The 18,645-nt window shown below is 41.4% G+C and overlaps 3 protein-coding genes and 1 long non-coding RNA gene across 8 annotated transcripts in view; 2 read left to right on the forward strand and 2 right to left on the reverse strand.

Moving 5' to 3' along the window:
• higd1a (HIG1 hypoxia inducible domain family, member 1A) overlaps nt 1-12,584 on the forward strand; it is a 177,782-nt gene extending 165,198 nt beyond the window's left edge. For all 3 annotated transcript variants that reach the window (XM_052088602.1, XM_052088600.1, XM_052088601.1), the window contains exons 2-4: nt 10,379-10,448; nt 11,459-11,593; nt 11,723-12,584. In XM_052088602.1, coding sequence (XP_051944562.1) covers nt 10,379-10,448; nt 11,459-11,593; nt 11,723-11,796 — 279 coding nt within the window. In that variant the 3' untranslated portion in view covers nt 11,797-12,584. The remainder of the gene's footprint in view (nt 1-10,378; nt 10,449-11,458; nt 11,594-11,722) is intronic.
• LOC127616710 (5-beta-cholestane-3-alpha,7-alpha-diol 12-alpha-hydroxylase-like) lies at nt 4,481-8,279 on the reverse strand. The gene has a single exon (XM_052088500.1). The coding sequence runs from the start codon at nt 8,045-8,047 to the stop codon at nt 6,515-6,517; it is 1,533 nt and encodes a 510-aa protein (XP_051944460.1). The 5' UTR covers nt 8,048-8,279; the 3' UTR covers nt 4,481-6,514.
• Nucleotides 12,585-12,730: 146 nt separating the features above from the next.
• On the forward strand, nt 12,731-18,097 carry LOC127616718 (coiled-coil domain-containing protein 13-like). Of its 2 annotated transcripts, XM_052088512.1 has the most exons (10): nt 12,731-13,050; nt 14,564-14,720; nt 14,793-14,944; nt 15,893-16,035; nt 16,108-16,188; nt 16,425-16,538; nt 16,619-16,723; nt 17,045-17,194; nt 17,254-17,430; nt 17,496-18,097. In XM_052088512.1, exons 1-10 carry the CDS (start codon nt 13,044-13,046, stop codon nt 17,694-17,696), a joined length of 1,287 nt encoding a protein of 428 aa, XP_051944472.1. In that variant the 5' UTR covers nt 12,731-13,043; the 3' UTR covers nt 17,697-18,097. The 2 variants fall into 2 exon arrangements, with proteins under 2 accessions (XP_051944472.1, XP_051944471.1); XM_052088511.1 differs by having other exon boundaries at nt 15,893-16,188.
• Nucleotides 14,789-18,605, reverse strand: LOC127616793 (uncharacterized). Of its 2 annotated transcripts, none has more exons than XR_007967178.1 (4): nt 18,313-18,605; nt 17,236-17,634; nt 17,017-17,165; nt 14,789-14,871 (listed from the first exon to the last, which is right to left on the reverse strand). It is a non-coding gene; the product is annotated as an uncharacterized LOC127616793 (long non-coding RNA). The 2 variants fall into 2 exon arrangements; XR_007967177.1 differs by having other exon boundaries at nt 14,792-14,871; nt 16,968-17,165.
• Nucleotides 18,606-18,645: the final 40 nt, after the last annotated feature.

Below are 18,645 nucleotides of genomic sequence, written 5' to 3' on the forward strand. Positions count from 1 at the left end.
CAACAACAGCCATGTGGTGACCCCGGGCCATTGTTAATGGTTAATAACCCAGATAATAAAACATCCCAAACTTTTACCATCCTGGTGGGTACCTAAACCAATGAAAAGCATAATTATATCTCTTGATTGGCGGGGTTGTCTTATTTCATCAACATCGCTCTAGAAATGTCAACTTAAAATGAGCATTATCGTTCTTGCAAAGCAGAATCTTTTAGATTATATTCAGTCGCTAATGTTGTGCAGTGGCATACGCGACCAGCGTTATTTCTGTTTGTCATAAATGCTTCTTTGGCCATTTTACAAAGGTTATTGTCAAAGGCATTTTTTTTCTCCCAGTTGGGCGCAGAGGATATTTTCTGTTGACACAAATGTATCCTGAGTCCTCTTTTTGTCAAACATTGTTTCTAAACAACAGCCACGCTTTTTCTTTGATATTCTGTGTCACCTCTCTTATTGATTCTGGGACGTTAAAGTCCTGCTTTTGGTCAGCAAAATAATTTGTGCTTTATTGAGTGAAGTACTTTCTTTCAGATATCCTGTGACTTGTGTTTGGTCTGTATGTTTTGTGGCAAGTGTTGTCCATTTTGTGAACAAAGTGACTAAGTTGGATATCATTTGACTGGTGTTGCGATTGGGTGAGCACAGGACTTCTTTGCACAACACCAACAAAGTATAACCAACAAAGCCAAAAGGCTGTTTAGTGTTATACACGCAAACACACGCAACCCCCACCCAATTTGTGCTGTTTGTGAACGAATGACTGAACCGGATGTCACGTGACTGCCTGTGTGTTTTATGTGAATAGAGGTGCTGTGCATCTGTCCAGTTTGATAGGCGGGACCACTGAGTCAAGACAGCTACAATAGGTTAGCATATGCCTAGTACTGTAAGTTAGCATTGATGAGTAAAGTGAGGAAGACCGTATGTTCTCGTTTTGTATTACTGTATTTTCCGCACTACAAGGCCCACCTAAAAGCATTCCATTTTCTCAAAAGGCGACAGTGCGCCTTATAATCTGATGCGCCTCATACAGTAAACATTCCCATCCCCGGAATTCTATGGAAAGTAATTTCCTTCACCCAGAATAAAAATCTATGCATTAACATTTTGACTATGATATTACATGTTCTCTGAACTTAGTTAAGCGGAAATTCCACTAGCCGTAACCTGGATGGAGAGTGAAGGCTCTGGCAGCTTAAATACACGCAACCCCCACCCGATGCGACGGAAAGACACGACAGAAGACACGTTTTCACTTCGCGTTTTTCGATCATCAGATTCGAAATGACGACGTGTAAGTGACTCTTTATTGGGGTGTGTTTTATTGTAATTTCGAATGATTTTAACTTTATTCACTTACGTCTTGTAGAACGTGGCACTAGCTCAAAAGCAGTACCCACTCGACACGACAGAAGAAACGTGTTCGCCTCGCCGTTTTCATTCATCCTATACGAAACGACGACTTGTAAGTGAGTTTTTATTGGCGTGCGTTTTATTGTAATTGTGAATGATTTTAACTTCATTCACTTATGCCCCGTAGATCGCGGCATCGAAACGTAGAAGAACTGTAATGACTGTAGCAGAGCGAGTGAAATGCATCCGTTTGAGCGAGGCACAAAGTAAAAAGCATCCAGGAGACAATAAGATCTACGAAATTTTAAAAAACAAAAATATGAATAAAGCTGTATTGTATTGTATAGTATTCCCTTTTGTGGAAAATATGGTACATTGGTAGTAAGTTTTATTTCAGGAGTTAATATTGTTGATTGAAACATGGACTGTAGCAGACAGATTGTTTCCTTGTCTGCTATTTCCTGTTGTCAGTGAAAAAAATCAAAGAGTGATCAGCTTCTTGAGATGTATGTACTGTATATAAAAGTATATATGCCGAAGTCCAGCTGCATATGCATCTTACAGTAGATGACAGTGTGACGCATATTCAAATATGGCAACAAATGTCTTCATGAGCTTTCGCTGCTTCTCAAATTAGATTTCTAATGATGTCGATCGCCAGTTTGAAGTTGATGACTTTGTCAATAAAAAGCAGCATAGTGCGCTGCTTTCAATGACTCAACAACTTTTCCAATCAGGATTTCAAAAATAACCAAAGCTGCTGGTAAAAAACACACAGGGTGTGTTTTTTTGAAAGAGGCCTTACTTGTACACAGCGTGATTGTCAGTGACCTGGATTGAGGCCATCCTGCTTTAATGACTAACTGGAGACAGTGCTCTGTGTTTACGTCAACTGAATGCTGAATGGAGAAGGTTACTACAGAGCAATGAGACATGACTGGACGTCAAGTGCGCCATCACAAGATGGATGAAAGAAATAGTGAGCCTGTGTGTTGGTGTGTATGTGTGTGTGATTGGAGCTAATAACACTCAAAACATGGACAAATGACTTTGGTTTTGAAATGTTACTGGTGTTGTACTTGTGAATTATTTGTTTTGTGTTTAATTTTAGGTGTCTTGTGCCAGGGTTCAGAAGAAACGGTTTCAAATCTTAGTTTGCGAGTCACATTTTGCATTTCATGTCTCATAAAAACACATTGAGTAACAAAACTGAGAACCACCGATTTTTTTTTCCTGTTAATTGAACCGCCAAGGCAGCTCAGTGGTCCAGCACGTCGAGCTTGCATATTCTCCCCGGGCCTGCGTGAGTTTTCTCCGGGTACTCTGGTTTCCTGCCACAATCCGAAAACATGCATGGCACGCTGAGGTGTGAATGTAAGCGTGGATGGTTGTGCTCTGTGATTGGCTGGCAACTGGTTCAGGGTGTCCCGCGCCTACTGCCTGAAGACAGCTGGGATAGGCTCTAGCACGCCCCGCGACCCTTGTGAGGATAAAGCGGTTCAGAAAATGAATGCATGGATGGATGAATTGAACCGCCGAGACGGTCCAAAAAAGTTTCGCCAACTTCTCCCACGTGCGGGTGGTCGTAGATTGAGGCATGCTAGGTGCTATTTAAGCTGTAACAGCTAGCTAGCAATGAGCTCCAGCTGCTTACTAATGAGGCTCAAGACGTTATGAAGTTTGTCGGTAATTCTAACCTCCTCGGCGGCGAATAAGCTTCTAACAAGTATCATCACGAAGGGATAACAAGAAAAGCGTAAAAATCCATGGAAATTGCTAAACGAACCTAATAGTGACATTAGCGTGGAACACCGGAATTAAGTGATCGGTTGATCGAGCGCACTTTTAACCAAAGTCTGGCTCTAAATGCAGAATAGCAGGTTATTTAATACGTGTCTTATTTGGGACTCTACACCGCTAAACGGGACCAAACCCGGAAATGAATGTTTTGTTGTGGCATGCATCAGCAGGGAGGAAAAGCTTGTATTTTTATTGTTGAATAAAACTCTTGCTTCAGTTCTCCACAATGAATGTGCAAATAAATGAATAAATAAATAAATCTAAAAATTTGCTCCTCAAAATTAGAGAGTTGCTCCTCACATGAAGTCATTGATAGGGGAAAACTACGGAAAAGGATTAGGGTCAATGAAGAAAAAAAAAACAAGGTCGGCAAGATTCTCACTTTTATCTCAGAATATGACTTTATTTTCAGAATTCTGACTTTAAAGTGAGAATTCTAACCATGTTTTTTTTTCTTCATTGGCCCTAATCCTCTTCCGTAGTTGTCTGATTTATCGTTATATTATTATTTCCCTCTTGGTTTGTGTAAATATTAGGCAAACATGAGTGGTACTTGAAGTGCTTTAAGTTACAATTTGCACTTTGCAAAAAGGAGAGAAGAGTAGACAAAAATGGCCATTTCATGAAATTTTAAGGACAAACATAGGTGTAAAAAAAATGACTTTTTTGTGATATGAAATGATGTCCATCTTGTTCAACACTCTCTGGTGTTGTGCGTTTTGAACAACAAAAGACTTTGATTGGCTCTTCTTTGACCACTGTTGTGCATATGAGTCAGTTTCTCTGTGCCTTTTCACAAAGCACAGTGGTCTCCAATGTGTTATCTTTGGAATATTTTTTTTAACATTAGTGGTTGGTTTCATTTTGTATCTATGTGGCAGTTCTGAATCTTAAAACGTGGTCTATACAAGGAGTATGGAGACACTTTGGACTCAGGAACAAATAATTCCCAAGAGAATTGGTCTCAATGGAAGACGACCAGTGTTGTGTTGAAACTTTAAAAAAGCCCCACTGTTAGAAAAAAGTACCTACGCATCAAGTACCTCTATTCTGATTCGGACTAAGGGCCTCCATCTACGATTTTCTTTTCTTCCAAGATGGAAATTTGAACACAATTACATTAGGCGGTGATTCAAAACAGTAAAAAATGTCCCCGATGTGTTCAAGCACGTACGGAAGAACATCTGGTCTTCATCTACTGCAGATGGAGGCAGAGTCTTTAATGTACATTGCATGTGAACTTTTCTTTTTCCAACCCGTTTGGACATGGTGTATGGCAAAATTCCACTGGGTATTGCTTATATAAATGTGAAATGACTCATCAAAGTGCATTGTGGGTTTTTATTTGGGGGAAAAAAAGTAGAGCATACAGAAACATGAACTATCAGTTGGTATCGGATCATATTTGTTGAAATGGTCACAGAATCATCAACCGCTGCAATAAAACACAAGCACATAGCATTTTTTTCCTACATTCATTTTTATGAGCAAAGCATACACTTGATTCACACATCCTGGCGATCAAAGAATGTACCCCAAAAACAAACGGGCAAAAAAAGATAACGCTGCTCAACATACTAGTTTCAATTCTAAACAATAAATCAATATATGATTACAACTGGGATAACTCCGACTTTTTTTTTAAATAAATACATGATTCCATGGTCATTTTAAACATTATTCCAAAACAACTGCGTCAAGGAGGTGGAGCATGCTTGTGCACACATGCTTTTCATCACAAAGCACGCCTTCGCAGCTCTGTGGGTGCCGAGAGGGTTCCACGTCTTTGTGGACTTTGATTTTCATCCAATGTGACCTTCACTTCCATCCATGTATTTGTGTACTTAAAATACAGCCAATTCAAGCTGCTGGACTCTTTACAAACAGGAATAATGTGATTACAAAAAGAATGTTATTCACATCGGCCATCAGCAAAGCCAGACATCGCAGTTGTTACATAACCTGAGGCATTTTTTTCTTAGGTATATAGCGATGAAACATTGGTGACACTGTACGTAGATATATATTCGTTTCACTGTTCACAGAGTGCTGAACAAACGTATTAGACCACCGGTGTCAATGTCGAGGCCCGTGGGCCAGATGTGGCCCATTGCATTATTTCATGTGGCCCGCGAAAGCAAATCAAGCAGGTCAACTTCCACGATGCATGCTAAAATCTGTACAAAAATTTGGAATTGTCACATATAAATAATAATGTTGAGATATTGCAAGTTATTTCTGGTTGCGTTATTACAGTAACAAAAACTACTATCCTTCACTTTTGATTTCAAAACGAGTTATCCATTAATTGTGTACTAAATATGTCATATGAGGAGGTCATTAAACATTTATATGGAATCAGAATCAGAATGACCCTCAGAGGAAAATTGACGACAATGTGGCCCATGACAAAAATGACCATCACTCAACACAATCTTTATTTGTTTGACTAGAAGCACTTTAACCCCAAGGGGGAAAAAAATGTACATAAATGATTATTTCTTGAGCACGATGGCAAAGTGTAATTATTTGATTACATTTATGAACAAAACAATGATCTTTAATAGTTGAACGGTTCAATCAGATTTGGTAATGAGCTCACTGAATTTCAAAGAGTGAACATGAGAGCAGCTCACAAACGTGCAAACGTTGTCTTTGATGGGTGGTTTTTGTGAAGGGTGAAAATAATGATTCAGTATACAACGTTGCCTACACAGCTTGGTGTCTTCATTTGGATTTTCCAAAAGGAAGGCCCATCTTCCAAAGTCTTCCAAAGCATTCCAAAGTCAGAGTTAAACACACAGATACTCTCATTGGAAAGTCTTAGGGCCTGATTTACTCAAAGTATATGCATGCAAAAATGGGTGCAAACCTGATGGCACACACACATGGATGTGCACGGTGATCAACTCATTGGGTGCGCCCAGGATTGTGATTGACCAACGGGCAAAACTGTTTGCACCCAATCAAACAAAACTGAGAGGACTATGAGCAAGTAGATGAATTTTGTGATTGCTCTTTTTTTTCAAATCTGAGACCAATTGTGCTGGCTGATTTAGCTTCTTTAACGCTTTCAGGGATAGCGGTTACGACAGTGGACAGCCTATCATGTTACCAGGTTACAGGTTATCATTATTGGTGCATGAAAGGGTTAAATGCTATGTCTGTCAAGCAGGTGCCTGTTTGGGATCGTAGTAAATCAGGCCTACTGTATATACTTCTCAATACGCTACTTATGTCATATCTTGAAAAATGTCATAATAAAAGATTATAGAGCTACAGTATTGTGTGAATGATGGGCCGTAAATGGGGTTGCACTGCCCTTTAAATAGTCTTCATGTTGCTTCCTTCAACTCTGAGTTTAATATCGGAGTCTATATCGGAAGGGTACATCTCTGTCGGGCTGCATGGTTCCAAAGCCCCATCGCCGGACGTCTATTCCGGGGATCTCCATTTCAGGATCCAGAAGCTCAAACTCAAAGTAGACCAGCATGAGGAAGATGAACTGCTTGAGCTCGTTAGTAGCAAAGAAGCGCCCCGGGCAGATGGACACCCCGGCGCCCCAGGGCATGGTGTAGTACTTCACCTTCTTGCCGTCTTTGTAAAACTCCGTCTTCTTGCTCCCGTCGGGGTTGAGGAAGCGGTCGTATTGGAAGGAATTCGGGTCGGGGTGGATTCCTGGGTCCATTTGCACGCCGCTGTAAGGGAAAATCGCCATCCTGTCCCCCTTGCGAATGAGGAACTCCTTGCCGTCAGCCATCTTCAGCGTCATGTCCTGGAGCACAGCCCTGGTGAGGAGGGGCGCGGCGCAGAGTCTAAGGGTCTCCTCCACGGCGCTGTCCATGATGGTGGTCTTCATCAACATCTCGCGCGTCAGGTTCAGTAATGGGCCGCCACGCCTCACTTCCTGGCCCGACTCACGGACGATGCGGTCGACCTCACCCTTGACGGCCGTCATGGCCTCCGGGTGCTTCATGATGTAGAGGAGCAGCCAGAAGGCAGATGGGCCCGTGTTGCCCTGTGAGGCCCACAGGAGGAGAAACATGTACTTGTCGATCATGGCCTCATCCATCCCCATCTCCTCCCGCACTTGCTGCATGTCCCACACCCAACCGCTGATGTTGTCTTTGGTCTTCACCTTGCGCACCGCCAGGACATCCCAGAAGTAGTCCATGAGCCCTCGCAGTTCCAGCCTCCTCTTGGGAGGCAGGACACCGTACGCCAGGTTCGGGAAGAGCTGGTCGTACTTACGGAACTTGTAGAACAAGGACTCTGATTCCACCCTGTCTTTCTCTTTGGCCTTCTCTTCACCGTCCTTGCACTTTGGGGACACGTTACCATATAGAGACAGGTAGCCCGCCCTGAACACGATATTGTAGCAGTACATGAAGAGCCCGTCTTCTGTCCACGCTGGCTCTTCTTTGCCGAGGTTGTGCAGCATCAAGTTCTGAAGATTGGCCGTCATGGACTGTGTGAGGACCTCCAAGCCGTCCCCCTTCAGGTACTTGTTGCTGGACTGCTGCAGGATGTGATGCTCGCTATTGGCCGACCAGTAGCCGAAGACCCTGTGTACCAGGTGCTTGGCGAACTTGTTGAAGTCCAGCTTCTCCCGGCTCTCCTTGACAAACGGTCCGAAAGACAAGGGGTCCTGCAGGAAGGTGACGTAGAAACCGCCCAGCTGGATGGTGAACACGTCTCCATGCTTCCTCTGCATCCTCTGCAGGAACTTCACCGTGTTCCTGCGGAACTCCAAGACATGGCCAAGCCACGGGAAAAGACCCTTGTCCAGTGGGGGCTCTCCGGGCCTCCGCCGTCTGAACACCCCTAGAAGATGCAATCCTCCCATCAGTGCTGTGAAAAGTGCAACAAGGATCGGCAGCACAAGCTCTCCCATGACTGATCCCGCTGACGGAATAAGCACGCTTTGGAGTAAAGGTCCACACGCTGTGTATAAATGCTGTTTTGGCTCCTCCCATAGGTTTCAGTTTTCCCGGAACTCAGCAGGCTTCCATTTATGGATAGTTACAAGCAGAATGTACACTATGAACCACGTTAGCTCTCAGTTGGACTCATAATCCATTCTTCAGTTGTAACTGTTGCTGTCAAAGGCAGCATTTACAAGCTGATGGAAAAATCCAGCTCGACCCTCACTCAAGTCGAACCAGATGTTGGTTTGCTATTCACCAACTTAAATACTGATGATGTTGCTCATTGTTGATCACTTTCCCAATAAAGGAACCAGATGTTGGTTTGCCATTTACCAACATGAATACTGACAGTGTTGCGCTTTACTGATCACTATCTCAACAAAGGCGGGTTTTTAAAAACAGATTTTCTCTTAAATGTGACACACTGTTTGTACCTAATAAAGAGTCCTCTTTAAAAATCTTCATAAAACTTGTGTTAGCCTTGCAGCGATGTTCATGCACCTCACCCAAAAAGTGACACTGCATGCTGCCTGGTTATAGCAGCAACAAATTAAGGAATGAGCTTATTCTCTCTTGGGTTTCCACGGCAATTTACCATATTCTTACAACAACGTGATTACCATGGAGAATCTTTGCAGATGCCCACTTTGCAAACAGCTAACTATGCTTATCGTGTGGCGCCACCTGATGGAGGAATGTCGTAATACAGGCATTCTCCAAGCTGTTCCGCCAAGACGGATACTTTTGGTTCAATCGGGTAGATCAAGTCATTTTATCAATTTCGTGTAGAGGAGAATGTGACAGTATGTGTGGGGAATACGGGATCTCCGTGAAATGAAAATGTAATTCTTTTCAACACCAAAATAAGAGGTACAAATGTGGAAATAATCAAAATATGAGTACACAACTGGGTAACTGGTTAGAAGAACGTCGGCCTCACAGTGCAGATGGGCCGGGTTCGATTTCGATTCCGGCCTTCCTGTTAGTTTTCATCTTTCTCGTTTTCTCCCCGTGCATGTGCGGGTTTTCTCTGGGTACTCAGGGTTCCTCACACATTTAAACAACATGCACGGTTAATTGACCACTCAATTATGATTTTGAGTGCGTTTGTTTTTCCGATGTTTGCCCTGCGGTGGTCTGGCAACCAGTTCGGGGTGTCCTCTGCCAAATGGCCGAATGCGGCGGATAGGGTCTAGCACGCCTACGACCCTCCTGGAAAATGTGCTGAAGGATGGACAACGTCTCAACTTTATCGGAATTGGGTTTGTGGTAGTTTTAGGAGTTATGCAATTATACGGCGATGGCACGTTGCGGAAACGTGTGGTTACCACACCAATGACGAGCCCACAATAATACGTCAGCACAGAGAGTAACAGGAACTATTTTTAATACCCACCTGCTTCCGTTTTCGTTTGAACAGTGACAATGTGAAAGGTCTGCGTTTTTTTTTAAATATTCTGAGTAGGTGAGAGCAAAAACACGTCATCTACCTAGGTACAAGTCATGAAAAACTTGATTCAATATATTTTATAGTATTGGCTCTTTAATTATGCGACAATGGCTGGACCGCGATCTTACGATCCAGCTACGAACAGGAATTCTCTTGGTTAAATTGACTTTCTTTGATTTTTGCGCACATTGGACAGGTGATGCTGCGTTCAACTGTAGGATGTAATAATAAATTCATATCCCAGTCTGAAATTCGGTCTTTCTAAGATTGGTATTCCATCTAATGTCTACCTAATATATTTTATATATCACCTAAATAACGTTTACTTCAGTTTTTAAGAAGGAAAAAAAAGCTAAACATGGTGTTTACCATTTTTACTCCTGTCTTTGAGCGCACCATGTACACGCAAACTGTGACGTCACACATGCGTGCGCTGCTACTTAACATTACGAAAGCGGTCGACCGGGTACTTTTCCTTGGTGCGTACGAGTTGAGCAAACTAGGTGATTCCGAAAGCTTGATATTTAGTTCACGAACGTTAAGGTTTGTACACAGGTAAGACTCATTTGAAAAAATCGATAACTGTAACCGCTAAATAATCACAGATCTGTTGTTAATTGTACGACACTCAACTGTACGATAATCAAAATGGTAATCGTGTGTCTTGGATGCTTCTAACAACTCTTATGACCTTTTCAAACATTTTCTTAAAATTTTGTCCATTTATAGCGTGACTTCCCATTGTCCTTCATATGTAACCTCTGTACTGTTCGTGAGCATGTAGAGCTAAGCTAAAAGGCTAATCAAGCAAAAGTCTTATGGGTTGTAAATGTTCTTATGTCCAGTTATGTCTGCCTACGAGGAGAACGAGTCCAAATTTATGAGAAAAGCCAAAGAGAATCCATTTGTTCCTGTGGGTGAGTATGCATATCCTGGCTCCAGGGATTACATCATTTGACAAACATTGCAGATATGACTTTTAGACAAGGTAATAACATGAGACAAGGTAATAAAGCTCCGTTTTGATTGACTATGCCACCAATAAGATTATAGTTTTTGATGTGGTCCTGTTTAGAATTAATTTATTTCATGATTAGATTATGCAACAAAGTGCCATACATGACCATGTAACTTCAAGTGTCTTCCGTCAAAGCACATGGCTGCCTCTGCTAATAACCATCAGTCCATCCATCCGTTTTACATAATGTTATTTAGCAACATGAAAGAGTGAAAGATTCGAAGAAAAAAAAACACCACATCACATAAGCGCTTCCTCTTGGTGGGTGGAAAAACCTCTACCCATGAACTGATACCAGCTCGTGTCTGAGACGTGGTACCTGCAAAGCGAAGTAGTGGCCAGGAAAAAAGTGACTGTAACCTAGATGTACCTTTTTAACGAGTGTTGGAGGTTTTAATCCAATATTTATCAGTACACTAAATTAGATCCAATTAGTTATATTACCTTGGGGGACGGGGGTTGCGCCCCCCCACCCCCACACATTTTTTAAAATGCCTTATACAAGATACCTGAAAACATGTGGCTATATGATATCTAACTCCACAATTAATAGCGACCATCAATGAACTGATTCAGTGCCGCATGTGCCATTGACTTGAATAGATAAGTGCTATACTGTATCTCAAATACAAATCAAAATCCTTATTGACTGCGATATGTTGTCAATGTATGCTTTCTACAGTATGTGTTACATTATTATTGTTTGGTTGTGGAAAATAAACTGTTACAACTTAATGTCCCGGTTTAAAATGATCCCCATTTCCTTTTATGCCATTCCCCTGATAATCACCAGGTGGGCTGTCCACTCAACTAAATAAACAACACAATCCTGTAGATATTTTCTGTAATACAGTACAGTTGACTACATGAGTGAAAATTTGTAAAACATCGTCCTTGGGGTTGCTGCAGGAATGGCTGGCTTCTTCGCCATCGTCGGCTACAGACTGTGGAAGTTGAAAAGTCGCGGGGACACCAAAATGTCCGTGCACCTGATCCACATGCGCGTGGCCGCCCAAGGCTTCGTGGTAGGAGCCATGACTGTCGGTACGTATACAGACAGAAATAAAAACAGACATGCTGTCAAATGGCCTCTTATAGAGAAAAATGTCCCCCACTCCAGCGGCAGCTTCCATATTAACATGTCAGAACAATAAATAACTTTTTTTTCTCTAGGTGTCATTTATACAATGTACAGGGACTTCTTCGCCAAACCAAGACTAGAACAGAACCCCACGCAATCCAAGTGAACATGGACTCAACGCCTTTTATTTAACCTTCCTTAATATTACCTCATATTAAGGTTTATTTTGTACTGATCGATTGCATCTATGTGCAAGTTAATATTAGATTTGATAACCTGTCTACACAATAGTACTGTATGTGAAACGATCACCCGCTTATAAACACACAGGTTACAGTTATAATTCTTGATTATTTAAGGCTAATTGTTTGTGTTTAGATTTTGAATGGTGTGGGAGTGACATTGAATTGGTTAAAATATATTTATGGGATGTAAATAGGCTATGACTATATAGGGGGAAAAATATTTTGTTTTGTCTTTTCGATACATCATCATTAATGTACTGATGCGGGGATTGGTATTTTTATATTTTGCCAAATCAAAAAAAATCAGCATTGTGATTTATGTTGACTCAGGTCCATTTACATTGCAAGTGATGCTTCATGAGAGGCAAATGAAGCGGTAAGCATAATGTACACTGTAAGTACAGTTATAGTATATAGCATGTTGTGCTATATTGCACCGAAATGCCTTATGTGACAGCTATTTTCAATGTGCTCCAAACAACAAAGCGTATGAGGGAAAAGTGGTTAAGATTGCACGACTGTCCGTGTTTTTGTTATGTGTCATCTTTATTTTACTTTCTGTTAACTGTTTTGTAAAGTGCTTTGTTACAGCTGCAGCGGTTGTAAAAGCACTATATAAATCAGGATGTCTTGTATTGTGTATGCTCAGGCAGTTTCAGTGTTTGTATGTTTTCATGGTACTGAAAAATAAATGATCAGTATGTCATAATGGACTCTGGAATATATTTGAACGCTATTCGCTGTGATTTCATTTTCTCGACAAGTTGTACTGACACCAGTGTTTTATGGCACTGTAGCTTTTGATTGACGGGAAAACATGAGATTTAAAAAAATCATGACTCGGTGCGGCCTGTGATTGAGGAAATTACGTAATAAAAACTGCCGCAGCTGCCATTTGGATGACTAGCGCCCTAGACTTTTACACCCACATAGCAAGTCGACTGGGTTTCAAAAAAGTAAATTATTACATAAAAGTTTGCAAAGTCGGTCTTAGCAACACGGGTTGGCTAAAGCGTGGTCCAGCTCTTCGTTCTCGCGAGATCTCGTCAAGTCAGCGTCGTTGCCATGGATGCTGAAGTCGCGGTCCAGGCGATCCTTTGGGGAATCTTCTTTTCGACAAAGCCATGCAAAATAGCCTCTGTCGTAAAGGAAGGCGATATTTAATCTAATGGAAGGTAAGTGAATTGTATACTCCAGTTGTATAAATCCACTTCATATATAAACGTTGCTTTTGGGATCTAACATTGTCCTTCACGCAGTGTTAATAGTGGCCACTGTTGTTTATGAAATACATCACGTGACAACTAACCGAATACTTGTAATGTACAGTCTAATAATACGCGACAGTTTTAGAGGTATTTAACAATACGTTTCGGGATCGTTTTACTATTTTTTTGTAGTATGGTGTAGAACCCCAGCGCATCATAAAAGTTGTTGAGAATATTTTGGTACAGGTTGTACATTATTACTGTACATTATGGTAATTTACAAATAATTTTGTGCATCTCATGTATTGAAATTGTTGAGGAATGGGAGCTGTCAATTTGCTCTTGGCCCTTCCTTGGTTACAGATTCTTTTATCTCTCTATAAGGTGGAAGAAGACCCAACACCACGTAGTCTTTTCTTCAGTTTATCACAACGCAACACGAATCGATTCGGGCTCCTGTGAGTCTCAGATTTCATCAGGAAGCCCCGAGCAACTTCAGTCACACGTACATATAGGCATAGTATGTTAATTATGTTAATTAGGGGCGGTCAGTCCTTCCCCTTATGTAAAAATCTGAAACAAAGAAAGTCAAGCAAAGTTCAATGTTGGCATTTTGACAAAGTGCAGACCATATCTGCTGGTTCACAAACCTTGAGACTAGGTTTACTCCTCGAAGGCACTTGACAGCCTTCAGGGACTTTTACGATGTGGGAGGCGGAAAGAAGATAGCCAGGGGGCTGTTAATCACTCAAGGGGAATTAGGGCCCCAACTTCACCCTACACTCTTTGTTTTAAGTACAAGCAAATGTTCAGGACAGAGACTAGTGTCAATAGTTCTCATAGCAAGATGAAATTCATCAACAATGTTCTACTACTACTTCTAGCGGAATAATTCCTTAACAAAATTCAATATATTACTCTGGTGTACTTAATATTGAGGCTGGTAAGACCATTCTGGTGTTGCTTAAATTCAACTCTAGATTTATTATATAAAATGTGGTGGGAGTTTTGAGATCAGATCTCAGCTTTGGCCTTGGTCAATGGTTTTCTCCGCATACTCAGGCTTGTTCCCATACATTTAAAAAAAAGATGCAGGTTAGGTTCATTAAAACTTGACATTGTCAAAAGATGTGAGTGGTTGTTTCTATGTGACTGAGATGTGGCCAGCCTTCGGTGAATCCGGCATTTGCCAAAAGTCTGCTGATATTTGCACCAGCTCATGAGGAAAAGTGGTATAAAAATGGGTTGGATAGATATTTTCATGGAAGCCAACATGACTGTCAATATGGGAGCCTTAAGTTGAGGATTTATCGTAAACAACATGACAGAGACATTAAGTTTCTCTCAAATAAGGAAAAGCCTGCATGCAGTATTTAATTCAAGTGTCCACAACATATTTTTCACAGCAAATAGGAAAAATAATGTATCCCCCCTACGTTTGTGTGATATCGCAATTCAGTATTGTGTGCCCTTTTAACAGAAGCATCACAGATGGACTATAGCAATGGAGTGAACAATCTTGAGCCTCAGGAAAATGTAAAAGAGCAAGTGGACAAGATGAAAGCCAAGGATACATTTCTCAATGAGCATATGGACTTAGTGAGCCAAAACATTTCAGGAGACACCATTCTAGACAGGTGAGAACGTCTAAAAGGATAACAGTCGCTACCTTGCATTAATTCGCTTTTTGTTTTTTCAACTTCCGGTAGACTTGAACGGGATGAACGTCAGCGTTTGTTGGACCAGCTGAGGGAGCTGACGGATGTCAATGGTCGCCTCTTCAAATTGCTGAGTGAAAAAGAATTTGAGTACAAACACATGAAGAAGAAATGGGAAAAAGAGAAGGTCTTTCTCATGGCTGGTACGTGGATAATAAAATGTTATAAGGATCCACCGATTTACCTCATGTGTTTTTTTTTCGGGCCGAATACTTAAATTTGAGTACAGTACTCATTGATTCCTAAAGACCAGATGCTTGGTAATGCTATTCGATCTTGCAATTGTGCTGAAAATGTTTTATTTCAATCAAATGTTCAAAAAAAAACTTTTCTTGAACATGGCGTCAGTTCCACTCATATGTAACTTTTTAAGATAAGATATCCTTTATTCGTCCCACACTGTCACACTTTATCATTAGTGTTGTTTTAACACCCAACTGCATGTTTTTTGAAGTGTAGCCATACGTTTTACTTAAATGTAGCCTGTTAGACAAATGATTTCAGTGTTGTGGTGTCTCAGTCTGAACAGTGAAGGACACTGTTCGAGGAGTACATAAATGAAAGGAAGAGCGTAGAATCAATAAAATAAATAAAAAAGTAGGAATATGGATGCCATGTTAACTCTGTGTTAACTAAAAGAGTAAAAAAAGCTGCTTCTTGAAAATACCCTCAATTGTAAAATCAAACTGACAGGACAACTGAAGTGATACTTCATCACACCATGTCCTTTACTTCTCTTTACCACGGCTTCATGACGTGAGTGTGGCTGGCTCGACAAGAGCCGAGTTGAGCGGAACAGGCGACAGGGCTTGAGAACATTGGTACCTGCCGGATAGCCCTTCGTCGGAACTTCATCCACTTCTTAACGGAACATAATTTGCTGTTGGTCAACAAAGTATTGTCATCTGTGTTTAGCTTCAATATTATCTCTATTATTATTATCTCCAGGGTGGTAAAGTAGTATCGCGGTCACAGTATTGGAGCCTGCTTAATAGTACAGATGAGTCCCAATCATTACAGTCAGTGCATCCTTATCATTTCGGCTTCAACATATTGATCACGATTAAGGTTGGGCGCTTGTGGCCTTTTAGGTGTGTCCGGCATGACAGGTGATGCAGCTGCCGTCAAGATTGTGGAGTTGTCCAAAAAGAACCGAGAACTGACTGCTGAAGTGGAACGAGAGAGGACAAAATGCAAACAAAACAGCAATAGAATCAAAGTGCTCGAGAAGGATGTGAGTCTTCTGTATGGTTTCATGTCGTCGCAGCGTCTGAATAGTCATTCATTTCCGTTTTTCTTACTACAGCTACAGGCTGCTGTGTGCTCAGCTCCAGGACAAGAGACTGACGCCAATTGCCAGAAGCAAAGCTCATCTCAAGACACTGAGGTTCAGTTCACTCAAATGATGTTAAATAGAGTGCAACATTCAAGAATGTCAAAATGTTATTTAAAACATTGCCTGCACATCATGAGTCGGCTAGAGTGGATTTTAATTTTTCATTTCTTTCCAAAGGAAAATATGTTGTGTTCCACCTTAGAGCTTCTACTGCACATTCGTGTAATTTCCTGAAAGTTAATCATGTCACCCGAATGAGAATAACGGATCGTTTGTCCGCAAAACAGGACGACCCAGTGGTGAAGTCCCTGAAGGATAAATTATCTGCTGCCCAGCTCAAAGTCACAGAGCATCGCAACCAAGTTCAGTTTCTTAAGCAGGAGCTAAAAATGGCTCACAAGGTGCAAAGCGTCCCCATCTTATGTGATTACCAAACACATTTTGCACACAACCTAATTTGTTGTCATGTCATCTGTTGCAGGTTCTGATAAATGAGGTCGGGGAAGACGTCAACGTTTCACAGCTACTGAGTTGTGCAGGAAGCTTTAGAGGACGTGCACAGCAGATACTGGCTCTTCAGTCAAGGGTAAGAAGGAAATATGGTTTCACATTATATGTGAGAGTTGACTCGAAAACACATTGAAACAACAAATCTTTGTTTTGTTAATGTATCAGCTAGTCCTATAGTCCTCCATAGCATTCTGGTTCACAGACCTCTTTGATGAGTTTAACAGTTTTTAACAAAAATCATTTTGCACTGTTGAATAAAATTCACGTGAATTACAATGTCAAAATTGGAAACTTTGCATGGTCATGCATGGTCACTTAACTGGAATCAAGACTAGGACAAATTAAACCCCGTATGATGAGTAAGTGGACCTTGGGTTCCCTTTCCCGGACACGCAAGGTGCGGGACCTGGAGCAGCAGCTGAGATCACCTCCATTGAGCATGTTGAACATGGACGAAGAACGACTATCGGGCATTTTTCTTAAAAGCCGGGGCCGTTACATCGGCTACAGCCGCAACGCTGAGAAGGAAAAGAGAGAGGCCTTTCAGGTGGGTAAGTCGTGATTACATTTTAATGGAAATATACTGACATGTCCATCCTTCTCCAGAGGCTCTCGGACAGCTATGAATCCTTGCAGCGAGACCGCGACCAGGTGAGGAAAGAGCTGGATGCTTCCAAAGCAAGGAACAAATGTCTGTCTGCTGACATAAAAACCCTGAAAGCTCAGATTTCATCTATGCTGCTGAAGAGCAAACACGACGACGAGCTTGTGGACGCTATATTGGTAAGAAGAAAATAAACATGTTGAGTTGAGCTGAGATGTTAGTCGTCTCGATCTTTCCGTGGTAGAAGGAGAAGAGTCGCTTGCTGGAACTGCTGAACCACCTCACCAGGCAGAGTACACCGAGCCAATCCAGCTCGAGATCATCGCTCAGCAGCGAGCTCTCCACGCAGAAGATGCTCATCCAGAACTTGTACCAAGTGGTCGCTGACAAAGAAGACACCATTAAACAATTAGAGGATAAAATTAAGCAGCTTTCCAGTCAGTGACAACTGCTGACAAATCAAATCGGATGATCTGTCAAAATAGTGATTAAGAAAAAGGTGATTTCAAAAGAATCCCATTGTTATACTCGATTGTAAACTTTTCAAAAATATTCTAAACGACGTAAAATGAGATGCTAATGTAGGACTGCATTTCTATATGTTAATATGAATAACTTTAAACAATGATGTAAAACAATGCTTTATCATGTGTCAAGAAGCTGATTTTTTCCCTTCTAATTACTTAAAAAATACAGACTACTGACAATACTGTACTGTATGCGTTTTGGTAGTTGAGAATGCAAATTGAAAATAAAACAGTGAGCAGTGGTTCCCAACCACTTTGCCATGGCACATGAGTGTGGTGTGGAAAGTCATCCAATTTCACTTTCTATGGCTCAAATATATTAACGTCTTTGTTCATCTATCTATGCCAGCGGCGTAGTATGACAGGCAGAACAATTAAGTGCCCTTCCATTGCTATTCATAATATGAACAATACTTTTTATGACATTTTTGTTTCGTAGTGTAACCGGCGATTATTGTAATGCAAAATATGCACCTTGCTTCAGTACATTCATAGCATGTTCAAATCAAGTAGAAAATGTACATTTATCCTCACCTTGACTCTTGCCAGTTGAACGCGAAACTGTTTTTTAATGGTCTGTTTATTCATATCTCTGACTATTTGTACCGCTCCAATATGGCTGACCCACACGCGCACATGTGACGGCTGGCAGGTAAGTGGATGTGTAATAACACACGCACACAGCTGAGCGAAATGCTCGTTTCTTGCGCAAGGTTGTGGCGTTCAAGCTCCTTGAAAATACCTGACTGGAGGGACTTGTTTAGACCAAATATATGACGTAGCCACATGGTTTTTAGCTTTTGCTAATTACGCAAGAAAGGGCATCCGGCCTTCGCAAATACGCAACAAAGGGCAACATTCCTGACA

The sequence above is a fragment of the Hippocampus zosterae genome, chromosome 15, assembly GCF_025434085.1.
Source record: "Hippocampus zosterae strain Florida chromosome 15, ASM2543408v3, whole genome shotgun sequence".
In the NCBI taxonomy this organism is placed as follows: domain Eukaryota; kingdom Metazoa; phylum Chordata; class Actinopteri; order Syngnathiformes; family Syngnathidae; genus Hippocampus; species Hippocampus zosterae.